General features: G+C 40.3%; 1 protein-coding gene and 1 non-coding gene across 2 annotated transcripts; one reads left to right on the top strand and one right to left on the bottom strand.

Moving 5' to 3' along the window:
* Positions 1–13,685: 13,685 nt before the first annotated feature.
* Positions 13,686–14,864, top strand: LOC112092619. The gene has a single exon (XM_024169194.1). It carries the CDS (start codon positions 13,686–13,688, stop codon positions 14,862–14,864), a length of 1,179 nt encoding a protein of 392 aa, XP_024024962.1.
* LOC112092628 lies at positions 13,944–14,050 on the bottom strand. Its single transcript, XR_002902671.1, has one exon. It is a non-coding gene; the product is annotated as a small nucleolar RNA R71 (small nucleolar RNA).
* Positions 14,865–15,349: the final 485 nt, after the last annotated feature.

Here is a 15,349-nt window from a genome sequence, read left to right as displayed (position 1 = left end):
TGACATAATCTGTACATAAACATAAATTCATCCAGCGGTAGGTCCATATTAAACCGCTGGCTCTAAAAAACCCAGGCGCCGGCAAAACAGTACCAAAAATTCGGCGCCAATTGGGCAGGAGAGATACCATAAAAATGACAGTAGTCTTTAACAAAGGAATGAACGGGTAAGGTCATCCCCGCCGTAACAGCCCGAGTATACACGAGGAGATACCCGGTAGGAGGCATGCTGGGTCCTAAAATGTACATCCGGGAGGAGGTACTCAAACCACCTCCCGTCGATCCAACCTTCCTTAACAGCCTGAATAATATCTTTATTTCGGACCCTCGACGCCACGACATCAGCCGTAAAAAATGGCTTGTCTGGGTCTCCGCTCATAGCAGCCAAAGGGGCATCCACCATCGATCTAACCTTCCTTAACAGCCTGAATAATATCTTTATTTCGGACCCTCAACGCCACGACATCAGCCGTATAAAATGGCTTGTCTGGGTCTCTGCTCGTAGCAGCCAAAGGGGCATCCACCATTGAAGCGGCGACCCCACTTACGCTACCTCCCGTGAAAGGAATCTTATTTACTTCTTCCTCCATCATACGGTCGACGCTGTCAAACTCGTCGCCGAAACCCTCGCTTGGTCTACCCATGTATTCTTCTATTTCACTCAATATTGAGTTGCCATCTGATGAAGAAGACGACCACGAAATCTCCACCACGGAAGGGGAGTCTGGTCACACAACGGACGGGTCCTCTCGACGAGTGGGGTTTGAGGCCATTGTTCTGGTGGTGAAAAAGACGAGCTAAGTCAAAATCCTAAGTCAAGAGGAAGAAGCAAACGACGACCATACTAAAATGACGACTGCTCAAATTACCACTAACGCTTCTCAAAACATAACGTCGACCATTCATGTAAAAATGGTGACGGCGAATGTTCATAAACAACCGAGGTTCATTTGAACCCAGGAGTTAGAGACCACAATTAGCCAGAAATCAGAAAAACTATCCTACATGGGTCAGGCAAAGTGTATGGTAAGGTCTCTATCCCCTACATTTCCCATATTAACATACCTATGATTAAATAGGAAAGACAGTGAAAGTCATTAAAATAAATACGAACAAGCAATCATTAAAACTTACCTGTAAGACGAAATCTGGGCAAAGTCGGGTTCCGAGATAGCTTCACAAGGCACCGAGGAGAGCAAGGGATGCAAGTAGGAGTCTACAAGAAAGAACTCAGGCAGAGTAACGATAGTTCAAGAAGTTTGGTAAAAAATGGCTTCGGTTCGAGGAATATTTAAAGGAAAATAAGCCCTCTACCCCTGGCCGTCAGATTAAGTTCGTAAAATCCAACAGCAAGGGCAACTTGCCCATATCTGACGGCAACAAATGAAGGCGGGAAGGTAAGAGGGCACGATCAAAGGGCTCATATTCACTTTTTTAAAAATAAGGCCTTACGTCAGCCTGGTGAACTGACCGACGCGACGGGTACGTTGCTCGAGGAAAGCTGAAGCGTCAAGACTATCATTACGAAAAAAGGGTCGGAATTAGGTTCCCACACCCGAGGCACAGAAAGACACCCGAACCTAGCTCGAGGCTATCTAAAGCAAACCCTCGACCTGGGGGGCAGTTGTTGTGTGGGAAAATGTGGGTGACATATGGAACGGCGATAGCGTGACATGTGGCCCTACTTTCCCTCAAAAAGGTGACAACCCTCGACGCTTGAAGCTCGCTTCTCCTCGACGCTGTAAAGAAAAGTCCAAATTAGGGCGTTGACCAGTTGTGCCGTCGAACTTATGCAACACTTCCTCTGGAAAGGGTCGACTGTCAGAAAGGACATGAGGTCTACGCTGCACAGACGGCCAGGGGAATACTCTTCAGAAAGGAGCCTGACATCACAAGTTGCGTCTAGGGGTGGGGGACGTCTGCAATACGGGTATTAATTGCAATCCCCTAAACCGCTCTACAGTGGGCAGTGAAGGATTACAGGAATCCACAGAGCCGTAATAGAAGACCAATTGGCTGAGTGAACAGTCTAAAAGGTGATTAGTGGGCTACGGTCTGAGTCTAAAAAGGTAGGCCACTCGAGTACTTCTACCTACGAAGAAAAACCACCCACGAAGGAAGCTTGAGTTATAAAAAGGGCAAAGTCCCATACACGAAATAAGGAGGGACTTCTCGAGTATGGAATGATAGAGAGAATATACGTGCATTGTAAAAAGTCCAAAAGAAATATATCATACACAAGTGGATGTAGCTCTTCATTAACAGAGGGAACCACTATAAATCTATGTGTCCTCTCATTCAATCACTACACTCATGCTTACAAAACACAACAAACACTTTATAGCATAATTTCAAATATACCGTTAATTTCCAGCCGGTAACCCAACGGGATACGAGTGGGTAACCCGCCGTATTTCGATGGCTGAATTCCGTCAACAGATGGCTTGGTTGCAAAGCAAGACATTGCTTCAAGAAAAAAAAGTATAAACATAATCAGTAAATATGAAATAGCCCAAAAGGCAAAGTGGCAAACAATGAAAGTGCATAACATAAAATAGAAGAACCTATACAATAGCATTGCACTGTTTCATCAGCTTTTCCAGCATCTTTCAATGCATTACCCTTAGTGAAGGGAAACACCAAGATGTTATTAGGCGAAAAGACTCATATCACTAATACAAATATCTGGCATTATATTATACAAATATATATAAGAGGACAAACCAAATTATTGTATGCCTCCAAAAATCCCGATCAAAAGCAATTGCTCCCTTATAGTTGCGAATTGCCAGTCCAAGATGCCTTGCTCATAATAAATACTAGCTAAATTTCCTGCAAAATGAATTTTATTAGAATTTGAAATCAGTAGCGAAGTCAAAGCCATGCCTTACTGAGGATTGTGACTATTATGAAGAACAGTAAGGTGAAGCTTAGACCAAACACCAACAAATATAGCAATCAAGGAATAAGTATCTATTAATAACAAAAATTGGAAAGATACAAGTAGACTGAACTGGAATAATTGTAATCAAGCATTCTGAATCTAACAAATCCATTTGTGTCCAAACAGTTTATTTTTCCGACCAGAAAGGATATGCTTTCAGCCACAATCAAACATTAAATGCATCTTTCTCCTAGAACAAATAGAAAGCCATGCAAGAGAATTACCACAGCTTAAGAGCCTATAGCCACAACAAATGAAAAGCGAAGTCAGCACAAACGCAGGCTAGTTAAAAAGCCATACCGCATAGAAACAGAAAAGCCTCACCATAGGCCACGACAAAATCTGGCTGCACTTGTAGAGCACACTGGAAGCACACAATTGCCTATTGATGCATTCCCAGAGCCTGGAAAAAGAAAATTAACGTTCAAATTATCTCTCCATTTAACTTTCCAGACTCATTGATGCATTCAGAATGATTAATATATGTGCGCAGGGTTTATGAGAGAAACCGGAAAAAACACTGCTCTTTCATATTATTCAGAAAACGTATTTACAGCCTAATATATACAGTTTTTTAGTCTAACTAAATTTGACTATTCTAGAAAAAGAAAAGAAATCAAATCAGCTATTCTATTGGAGAATCTTGTGGAAGATCTCAACTAATTTAAAATAGAAAGTCAAACCAAATAATATAAAATCTAAACAGACCTAATCCCTTAGAATCCGAGATATCCTGATTTTCTACAATATATAAAGATTATGTATTGTATAAAAGATAATAAAGCAAGATTGCAGTCTTTCGAAATTCTCCAGCATAAAATTCAATAGTCATGTCATTCAATATTATTACGGTACATAAATACGACGAACATATACCAAACGCGCATGCAACGAGATTTGGGCGTGTTACCTTGTAGTTTGAAGAGCTCTGTAAGGTTCACCAGCCTCCACGAAAGGGCAAGAAAGATTTGACCATGTAATTGCAAAACTTGGTTGTTTACAAAGAGCCTCAACATAGCAGCTGTATGCCTATACCAACAAAATATCGAGAGGTCAAAGACCACCCAAAATATGCATAAGAAGTTACAACTTTGTCCATTCAGGGCAGCATCTCAACTAAATAAAAAAAAAAAAAAAAAAAAAACAGGATTTTTCAACTTCCAACGGAAACAGTGATGTTGGAAAAAGTAATAATAATATTTTTTTTATGAATGTAAACCAGTACATCTCAGCCACTGCACATGTAAATGGGAACTCTTGCTTTATAGTACAAGAGCTCACACTTCTGTGGTATCAATTTTGTAGTAAGCCATGTTTATACAATGTTATAGAACATTAGTTCAAGGCAACTACTGCCGAGAACTCAATTCTCAGCTCAATACATTCTATCTTTCCAATCATATAAACAAATTCCTATTGTCGTATATTTCCATGTCCTGAACGTATACAATACAAGTTTCAAATATAGATCTATATTACCAATGCTTCTGATTTCTAAGGTAGACTCTTAACACCTCTATTTGTTTTCTCAAAATTCCAAACTAACTACAACAACTAGACCTTGAAACTGAGAACCAAATTTTTTCCTTTTTTTTCAACTAATGTAAATCTGTATAATCTAGTTTCTAACACTTTGAGCTTTAATACAACCAACTATTAGTTCTTTTTCCTCGACAATACAATTTTATCAATTTCAATTCTTCGCAAACTTATTACGTGTTTGGTTGGTATATTCCTGCCATGATTCGAATCATGGTTCGTGATTCGTTGTAGTATTTTCTTTATAAAAAACACACGTAAATAGACAATTATTGAGATTGTAGTGTGAATATGAGACTCGTCGATTAAGGAAACGGAGGGAATAAAAGGAGGGAGGGGACAGTGAAGTCAGAAATGATCTGAGTCTTGTTGGGGAAGTCTTAGCTCATAAGCTGAGCAGGGGAGGTCTAGCAGTACCACGAAGCACTGCATTTGTAATTCCTTTTTCTTCAATTCAATAAAAGTTCATCTCTTTTTCTTCTCAACTCTTCTTATTTCTTGAGAATTGTCCTAGATTCTATCACTTTCGTATCAGAGCACAAATTTTGGGCATCAATGGCGGGCAAGAAATCAGAGGAACGGTTCGAATCTGTGGAAAAAGAAATTAAGGAGGTTAAGGCTACTATGGAGAAGGGAATCGGCGAGGTGAGGGCTGAGTTAATTCAGAATCTGATAGAGATTTGCCGATTAATGGAGGAGCAGATGAAACTCTTCTCGGCACCAGCATCAGCGCCGGAGAATACAAGAGCTCCGACAACGGTCGTCAATGAAGATCGTGAAGCAGAACCGACCGGCGCTGTGGAGCTGCATTTGGCGGAAGTTTTAGGGTTGTGCAAGCATAACGAAGATCGAGCGACAGATCCTAAGGTTCTGCGAAACCTTTGAGTTTTAATTAAATATTTTCATGGAATTAATTTTTCGTGGAAGTATTTGATTTTAATTTAATTTAATTTGTTTTGGGAAATAAGATATTTGGGCCAAAACTGAAAAGAATTAAAAGAAGGAATAGGCCCATTAAGAAGCCCATCATAAGACATTATTAGCCCTTCAGCCCGCTGAGCCGAGCCGATTGGAGCCGAGCCACGCGAGCCTCTCCAGCGCGCCCCGTGTCATCTTCTGCTGCGCCGCAGATGCATGGGACCTAGCTGTCCCCTTGCACACGCGCGCTTGGCACGCACAGCCTTCCCCCTGCGCGAGTCTCCTCCACGCGCGCGTCACCCGATTTTCCTTTCTTCTCCGCGTGGGTCCCGCATTGCAGCAGCTCTCCATTCAACTCCCGCCACGTGTGCATACGGGACCCAGATGTCGGCCACTTCTTCCTCTCCGTGAATCAGCGCATGCCACGTGTCACTTCAAAGTTGTTTTTTATCCATGTACTCTAAGCGTCAGTCCTGGATGAATTAGAGTGTGCCACGTGGCATTTTCTTCACCTGCTCAAGCCATTCATGCACAATATCCGTTTGTGATGGTTTTTCTTCCCACCATAATCAACTTTTACTCACCAAATAAAGCCTTGTAAATTTCAATTAAATAGGGAAACGTTTTTTAGCCTTGTTTTCTTTATTATTTTTGTTGCTGATTGTTACTTTTGCATGACCCAAAACTCTATAAATAGGGCCATTGTCAAGGTAATTGGGTTGTTGATTCTTAGCTTAAGTTTAGACACTTTTTCTCTTATTTTCTTACTCTTATTCTCATATTTTCTCTTTAGAATTTTGTGAGAATTATGTGCAAGCTAGGCTAGAGTTTTTGGGTGAGGCTAGAAATGATCATATATGTGTAGTAAGCTTGTTTGGATTTTGATTCTCCAATGGTTTGTAAGTTTTATACATTTGAGTAAATAATCTTCTTTTATCATATTTCTTCCTCTTATCAATATATTTTATTGTCAACTTTTATATAAATCTAGTCAAGCTCTTTTTATGTGATTGTTGCATGATATTATATATTGGTAGGTATTATTTTATGAGTAGACTTTTACTGCAATATTACCAACGGTATATTGTCGCTTTTAGATTTCTCATAAGATAATTTTTCCTAGTTCTAAACGTTAGAATTTTATTTACTCGAATACATTTTTAATTCATATGTTCTTCAAATATTTATTTTTCGATTAATTGTTTGGGATGTGAAACTTTCAATTGAGTCAATTTATGAATCAAAATCCAAATAGGTGAACAAAGCATATGGAGGATTCTCAATGCCTTACCATTTTTTATTATTGAATTTTCTCCATTTTAAATTGCATTATCTTTAAATTAAATTGCTCTAAAACTACAAAAACACTCTTTTCTTTTCTTTGTTTGATTGCTTACTTCTCTAACGCTTTTGTTCTACTAATCTCTTTTGTTTGATTTTATTACCTCCTCGTGGGATCGACCGTCCTAATTGTACTACAGTTGACCGCTTGTTTTTATACACATTTGGGCATAACCAGCGGTTTTGGTGAAGCTGGACACCGAGGAGTTGAAAGAAGGAGAATACCCAAAGCTGGTGGTCGGTTTGGGGAACCTAGGGAGAATAGTGGAATTTGTGAGGAATTTCTGGTGAATGATGATTGGGCAGCTTTACGCCGGCGGTAGGTGGAATGCCCGCTTTTAGTGGTGACGATCCACGGCTGGGTTTTCCGAATGGAGCAATTTTTCTCCATTAATTGCTGCTCAGAAAGAGAAAAATTGGTCACTTCCGGAATAGCTTTCTAGGGTGAAGCTATGTCTTGGTTACAATGGCAGAATGGCCGAAGGCCCTTTTATAATTCGACATAATTTAAGATGACTTTACTGCAGCATTTTCGTTCTTCGCAGGAAGGGAATCTTTGTGAGAGATTATTGTCTATTTGACAAGAAGGGTCGGTGGCAGATTATCGCAGACAATTTGAGGTGTTGGCAGCACCGCTTTGTGATGTTCCAGAAGCAATTTTGGAGGGTATTTTTGTTAATGGATTAAAGGCAGAAATTCAGGCTGAACTATAGCTCTTAAAACCGGTTGGTCTAGGTGAGATTATGGAAATAGCTCAAAGGATTGAGGAGAAGAAAGAGTTGCTTCGTCGAGAGGTTGTGGGATTGAGGGTTTCGAGACCACAATATTTTGGAGGATCACGGACTGAATTTTCAACACCTCCATCGCGGTCAATGTTGGGAATAGAATGTCCACCATGAGTTCCTACAACGTTGGAGAAAATGGCAACCCAAAAGAGACTTTCCATTCCAAAAGTTATCAAATTCCGAGCTATAAGAGAAAAAAAAAATAAGGGATTGTGTTTCCGGTGTGATGAGAAATTTACATTAGGACATTGATGTAAGAAGAAGGAGCTTCAAATCATGCTTGTTAGTGATGATGATGCAACTAATTGGGAGGAAGAAGAAATTGTTCAGCCATGGACCGATTCGGAGGAAGGGCAACCTGAGATCATTGAATTATCCATGAATTTAGTGGTTGGGCTTTTGACACCAAAAACTATGAAGCTTCGTGGAATGATTTCTCATGAGGTAATTATTTTAATCGATTTCGGCGACTCACAATTTCATTTCTTTGATAATTGTTGAGAGATTGTCAATACCTATTTTTCCCACTGCCGGTTTTGGAGATAAAGTAGGAATGGGAGAATGGGTTCGAGGAAAAGGGCTTTATTGGGAGGTGGCGTTGAGTTTATCGAATTTGACAATTGTGGAAAATATTTTGCCTTTGGAATTAGGAGGTGTGGACTCCGCTTATGCGTTTTGTATAGCCGGTCCTAAGCTCGGGTAAAGGAGGAGGGTTACGGTAGGTTGACGGCCAGTGTAAAAATAAGTCACTCTCATGGATTTCACTTACACATAATCTGTTGGGGTGTTCTCTATGTGCGACGCGCTATGTCGGGTCCTGGGTATAGTGTTAAATAGGCAACAGGGGTCTTCATACATTCATGGACGTGTGCGGGGGAAAAAGCGAGCCCATACGCCATGTCGGGCCCTGGATATGGGTCCTTGCACATTCATGGATGTGTGCAAGGGATAGAGCTAGCCCATGATAGGAAAATTCGTTAGGTAGTTAGAATGTAGGTTCTTTAACTGGTAGATCTATGAAGTTAGTAGATGTTATGGTAAGAAGAAGAATTAACATTTTATGCTTACAGGAAACAAAGTGGACAGGAGAGAAAGCAAAGGAGATTGGAAATTTAGCACACAAGTTATGGTATACAGGTTGGGAAAGGAATTGCAATGGAGTTGGTATTCTAGTGGACAAAACGGTGAAGGATGACGTAGTTGAGATTAAGCGAATAAGGGATAGAATTATTATGCTCACATTGGCACTAGGAAGAAAGTTCATCTATGTAATTAGTGCTTACACTCCACAAATCGGACTGGATGCAGAAACTAAAGTCAAGTTCTGGGAAGACATGGATGACTTAGTGTGTCATATAGCCAATGAGGATAACATTTTGATTGGAGGAGATTTCAATGGCCATGTTGGTAAGGATAGGAAAAGCTTCGAAAGGATCCACGGTGGTTTTGGTTTTGGAGCTCAAAACGAAGAAGGAAAATCTATTTTGGAATTTGCGTTGGGACATGATTTTATCATAACAAACACATTTTTCAAGAAAAGAGATTCTCACTTGATCACTTTCAAGAATGAGAGGAGCTTGAGCCAGATAGATTATTTTCTCACAAGGTATAGAGAACGTTCTCTATGTAAAGATTGTAAAGTAATTTCTAAAGAAGTACTAGCCACCCAACATAGGTTAGTAATCTTAGATGCGAGCATTAAGCTTTGCTATAGAAGGACTAAGATAAACTGCCTCCCACGAACTCATTGGTGGCATTTGAAGGGAATAAAGCAATTGACCGTTAAAGAGAAGTTGTTAGAGGAGGCTACTTGGTCATATAAAGGTAATGCAAATACTATGTGGGATGCCATGGCCAACTGCACTAGAAAAGTGGCAAATGAGGTACTAGGGGAATCTAGAGGTAAACGCCCCCCAGGGAAAGAAACCTGGTGGTGGAGTGAGGAAGTTCAAAAGGCTATTAGGACCAAGAGGGATTTATATATAGATTTACCAAAGCATAAGGATATTGAAACTTTTAATAAGTACAGAAAAGCGAAGAAAGAAGCTAAGCGAGCAATTGGTAAGGCTTATTCTACTTACTTAGATGAGGTATGTAGGAAACTTGGGACTAGAGAAGGATATATATAAACTAGCTAGGATAAGAGAAAGGAAGTGTCGGGACCTAAATCAAGTGAGGTGTGTTAAGGATGATACAGATCAAATTCTGACAAAAGATAAAGATATTAGGGAAAGGTGGAGGAGTTACTTTGAGAAGCTTTATAATGATGATCATGCGATAGAGTTTGACGATCTTAGTTCACAAGGAGAACCTAATGTGATGTATACAAGAGGAATCAGAGTCTCAGAAGTTAAAACTGCACTACAAAAAATGAAAAAGGGGAAGGCATGTGGGCCAGATGATATTCCAATAGAGGTTTGGATGGCGTTAGGAAATGTTGGAATTGTCTGGCTCAATAAGCTTTTTTATAAGATACTAAAGAAGAAGCATATGCCTAATGCGTGGAGGAAAAGTATTCTTGTCCTCATCTTCAAGAATAAAGGAGATGTGTTGAATTGTAACAATTATAGGAGCATAAAGTTAATAAGCCATACTATGAAACTTTGGGAGAGAGTTATTGAAAGGAGAGTAAGGGTCACAACTACCATCTTAGGTAACCTATTTGGCTTCATGCCAGACAGATCAACCACGAAAGCCATTTTTCTTCGTAGGATGCTGATGAAAAGCTACAAATAAGCCAAAACGGACTTACATATGGTCTTTATAGATTTAGAAAAGGCATATGATAGGGTACCGAGGGAAGTTTTATGGTGGGTGCTAGAAAAGAGGAGTGCATGTGAGGTATATCAAGGTAATTAAGGACATATAAAATGTGGTGGTCACGAGTGTGAGAACTGCTGGAGGCTACACGGCAGAGTTCCCCATTCGGATCGGCCTTCATCAATGATCTGCTCTTAGTCCTTATCTTTTCACGATTGTGATGGATGAGCTAACAAGAGAAATCCAAGATAAAGTTCCTTGGTGTATGCTTTTTACGGACGATATAGTTTTAGTTGATGAACACAGGGAAGGAGTTAACCGTAAGTTAGAACTATGGAGACAGACTCTTGAGACAAAGGGATTTAAGTTAAGTAGGATGAAAACTGAATACATGCATTATAGGTTTAGTAACTCAAGTAACTCAAGTAATCCGAGTGATGGAATTTCTTTAGATGGTGTGTAGATTGAGGCTTCCAGGAAGTTTAGGTACCTTGGGTCTATAGTATGAAGGCGATATAGAAGAGGATATTCAACATAGGATTAAGGCAGGATGGGTTAAGTGGAAGAATGCTATGGGAATTTTATGTGATGGCAAGATGCCTATTAAGTTGAAAGGAAAGTTCTATAGGACTACAATCCGCCCAGCTATGTTATATGGGAGTGAACATTGGGCCATTAAGAGACAACATATATGTAAGATGAGTGTGGCAGAAATGTGTATGTTAAGATGGATGAGTGGTCATGCGAGAATGGATCGCATAAGAAATGAAGTTATTCGTAGTGAAGTAGGTGTAGCACTAATAGAAGATAAGGTGTGCGAAGGCCGCTTGAGATGGTACGGGCATGTCCAACGTAGACCGCTAGAAGCACCAGTTCGTGCTTGAGAGGACATTCTTATACCTAATACTAGGAGAGGAAGGGGTAGACCAAGAATTACGTGGACCGAAGTAGTTAGGAGAGACATTCAAGATCTAGGCCTTTAGGAAAGTCTATTTTTAAACGGAGCTGCGTGAAAAAGTGAAATCCATATAGCCAATCCCAATTAAGTTGGGATTAAGGCTTGTTATTGTTGTTGGAATTAGGAGGTGTGGATGTGATTTTAGGCATGCAATGCTTAGAAACTTTGGGAAGAATGCATGTGAATTGGAAGTCTCAAGTGATGAAATTTAAGGTGGGAGGAAAGGGGGTTACCTTGAGGGGAGATATGACTCTCTCGAAAGCCATGGTTTCTCTTAAGGCTATGGTACGAACTATCAGTAGATCAAATCAGATTGATTTAATCAGATTCTACTAGAATAAATCAATTTGGAAGATTTTGAATTAATTTGAAATATTCAAATATTCTCTTATTGATTATCCCGGTTGTCTAGGATTAGATTTTATTCAATAAAATCAGAATTGATTATTACAGCAAATCTGCCGCATTATTAGGAAGATTTTCTTTATTCTAGTAGTCAGCCTACTTTGGTTGCCTATTGATAACTCACTGAAATAGAGTTATTTAGCATACTTTTAGGCTTAATAGTTGTTTATATTCTCAAGGTAAAATGCCTTAGTGTTAGTATTTTGTGTAGCATTTGTTAATTTTTGTCCAGTTGACAGAAAGTTGATATTTGTGGAGAAATCTTGTTATATCTTAAAGTTATTCCTCAATTTAAATCAGTGCGTTGACCCTGGGAATTTAGTCCAGGTTGTCCAAAGGAAGTGCTGGCGTAAGCAATTGGTGAGAAAAGCGTGGTGGAGAACGTAAAGGCTGGAATGCCCCCATTGCCATAGCAATGCTGCAGCAAAGTCGCAGCAAAAGCAAATGCAGCCAAAATGAGCAAGCTGGCGCAGTTTGTCCTTTATCGCTGGTAGTGGCCCAAGCGCTGAAGCTATCAAATCAGGACAGTTGTAAGAGCACTAGGAGGGGGGACCATTAATTTTGACTCTCATGCATACACATGTCACTAGGGCACCTCAACTTGCCCTAGTATAAAAGGAAAAAGAAGAGTAGAGGACAGGAGCAGAGAGAGAGAGGGGGACACAGAGGAGGCGCACAGATCCTGTACGAGCTGAAAATAGAGAAAGAGGAGAGTACAAGAGGAATTTTGGGCGCTGGAGCTAGAAGAGGACAGGACTGCATGGATACACGGCGGTTTTGACCTCAGATTTTAGCTTAGCTATTTTCTCCTTCTCTCTGTATTTTCTCTCCGAGACTTGATGGAGTTGTTTATTGTTATTAATTCTGATTTTATTGAGCTAAACATGAGCTAAATTCCTTAGCTAGGATTATTGATGGAACCAAAGTTGCAATGAAGATCTATTTGCTATTTTGATTGATTGTGTAATCTTCATCCTGTTTATTCAAGTGTATTTATTGTCTACTTTCTGTTAAGTGACATGCCATCATTTAGTAAGAAGATACAAACTTAAGCTAATTCTGGAAAGGTTGGTTTAGTTAGATCTAGCTTGGATAATATACGAGATAGTATAGGAATATATTATTATCTTATACAACCCATTAAAATTGATGTTTAACGTCAGGTTTGTAAACTAAAACACATAGGAATATGTTGGTTTGGTTTAAGGAACTACAAGCATAAATCTGTCGGAAGATGATTATGTAGAATTCTAGGTTGACTAGATGAACTTTGCTACAGCAATCGTATAGCAAAACGTGGTCAGAGTTGCAACCGAGGGGAAATCAGTAATCCTAGCCTTAATCCATCATTAAATCACAGCTTTGAGCTTAGATCCTGTTGACTGTTACCTCTTGTCCGCATTTCAATCACAGTCATTGATTTTATTCATTCATTTCACTTAATCAATATCAACTTGGCATTCAAATTATTCTCAATCACATTGACAAAACTGGTTTTTTGTAATAAAATTCCTTATTAACTCAGTCCTTGTGGAGACGATACTTTTACTCACTACTATATTACTTGTTCGATTGCGTGCGCTTGTGTGGAGTCATTTTATGCATAGATTTTTGGCGAACAAGTTTTTGGCGCTGTTGCCGGGGATTGGCGTTAATAGAAATTATTATAGAAATTAGTTTTTGTTCATTTAAATCCAATATTGCTTCTGTTAATCTCAGTTGCTCCTGTTGTGCTAAAGCAGGTGTAACCTTCTTGCATGAATAGACCAAGGGATGCAGATTTGATTCCCTTAGACCCGGAGATTAAAAGAACCTTTAGAGCAAGAAGAAGGGAACAACAGGGATTTGCTGGAATTGAAGAAATGGCTAATGGAGCAGGTGGGAATAATCAAGGTAATCAAGTGGTAGCAATAGCAGAGGATAGGGACAGTGCAATCAGGGACTATGCCATCCCCATGCTCGATGGGTTGCATCCAGGCATTGTGAGGCCAGAAATCCAGGCGACTAAGTTCGAGTTGAAGCCGGTCATGTTCTAAATGCTCCAAACCGTGGGGCAGTTCAACGGGATGCTAACCGATGACCCACACATGCACCTTCGGCTTTTCATTGAAGTATGTGAAGCATTTAAGGCCCCTGGTGTGACAGAAAAGGCTCTTCGTCTCAAGTTATTTCCTTATTCTCTGAGGGACCGAGCTAGAGCATGGCTGAACTCTCTGCCACTAGATTCGGTAGCTAATTCGACTGATTTGGCTGAGAAATTTCTGGTGAAATATTTCCCTCCGAACAAAAATGCCAAACTTAGGAATGATATCATATCATTTCAGCAGTTGGAGGGGGAAGCTCTATGCGAATCATGGGAACGCTTTAAGGAATTATTAAGGAAGTGTCCATACCCCGGACTCCGTTATTGGATTCAAATGGAAACCTTCTATAATGGGCTCAATGCTTCGACTAGAGCCATGGTGGACGCATCAGCGAATGGAGCCTTACTTGTGAAGTCGTACAACGAGGCTTATGAAATTCTGGAGAGGATGTCTAACAACAACTACCAGTGGCCCACTGAGAGAGTTTCTGCAGGGAGACGAGTGGCGGGGATTCATGAAGTAGACGCTGTGACAGCATTGACCGCTCAAGTCTCTTCACTGTCCACTATTCTGAAGTCTATGAATGTGGCTACAGGAGCTAATGCAGCAACCCCAATTGCATTAACTTGTGTCTACTGTGGAGATGGACACTCATTCGAAAACTGCCCATCCAACTCTGAGTCGGTTTGTTATGTGAACAACTTCAATAGTAATAACAACCCTTATTCCAACTCATATAACCAAGGGTGGAAGCAACACCCAAATTTTTCTTGGTCAAATCAGGGAGCTAGTTCTATGTCAGGGCCTAGTAAACCAGCATATCCACTAGGGTTCCATCAGCAGCAACACCAGAGACAGCCACCTCAAGAGCAACCAAATCAGAGGCAACCACCTCAAGAACCATCAACCCCCAAGGAGGCATTGCTTAAAGAGTACATGGTAAGGAACGATTCACTCATTCAAGGTCAAGCAGCTCTCCTCCAAAGTCAAGCTACATCGTTGAGGACCTTGGAGAATCAAGTAGGGCAGTTGGCTAATGCTCTAAGTAATAGACCCCAAGGATCGCTTCTGAGTGATACGGAAAACCCAAGAAGAGATGGTAAGGAGCATTGCAAGGCTATCACACTTTAGAATGGTAGAGAAATCGAACAACCAATTCGACAGTCTGCAGCAACATCAGAGCACTCTTCGATCCAAAACCAGAAAGTCCAGCAACCAGCAGCTGAATCAGAACAGGATTTTGTCGGCCAAAATGCTACAGCAAAGCTGAAGCAAAACGGACCAGAGAGACCTCCACCCCTATTTCTACAGAGATTTCAGAATCAAAAGCAAGATAAGCAATTCAGGAGATTCCTTAACGTGCTAAAACAGCTCTATATCAACATTCCACTTGTGGAGGCATTGGAGCAAATGCCGAGTTACGTTAAGTTTATGAAGGATATCCTCTCGAAGAAATGAAGGCTAGGTGAATTTGAGACGGTGGCACTAATCGAAGAATGCAGTGCAATCTTGAAGAATAGGCTGCCACCTAAGTTAACAGATCCTGGTAGTTTCACCATACCATGCTCCATCGGAAATCAATACATTGGAAAGGCATTATGCGACTTGGGGGCAAG

Source organism: Morus notabilis, unplaced genomic scaffold, assembly GCF_000414095.1.
Source record: "Morus notabilis unplaced genomic scaffold, ASM41409v2 Scaffold717, whole genome shotgun sequence".
Taxonomy (NCBI): Eukaryota; Viridiplantae; Streptophyta; class Magnoliopsida; order Rosales; family Moraceae; genus Morus; species Morus notabilis.
The sequence above is the reverse complement of the archived record's forward strand: the minus strand, read 5'-3'. Positions and strand labels throughout refer to the sequence as shown.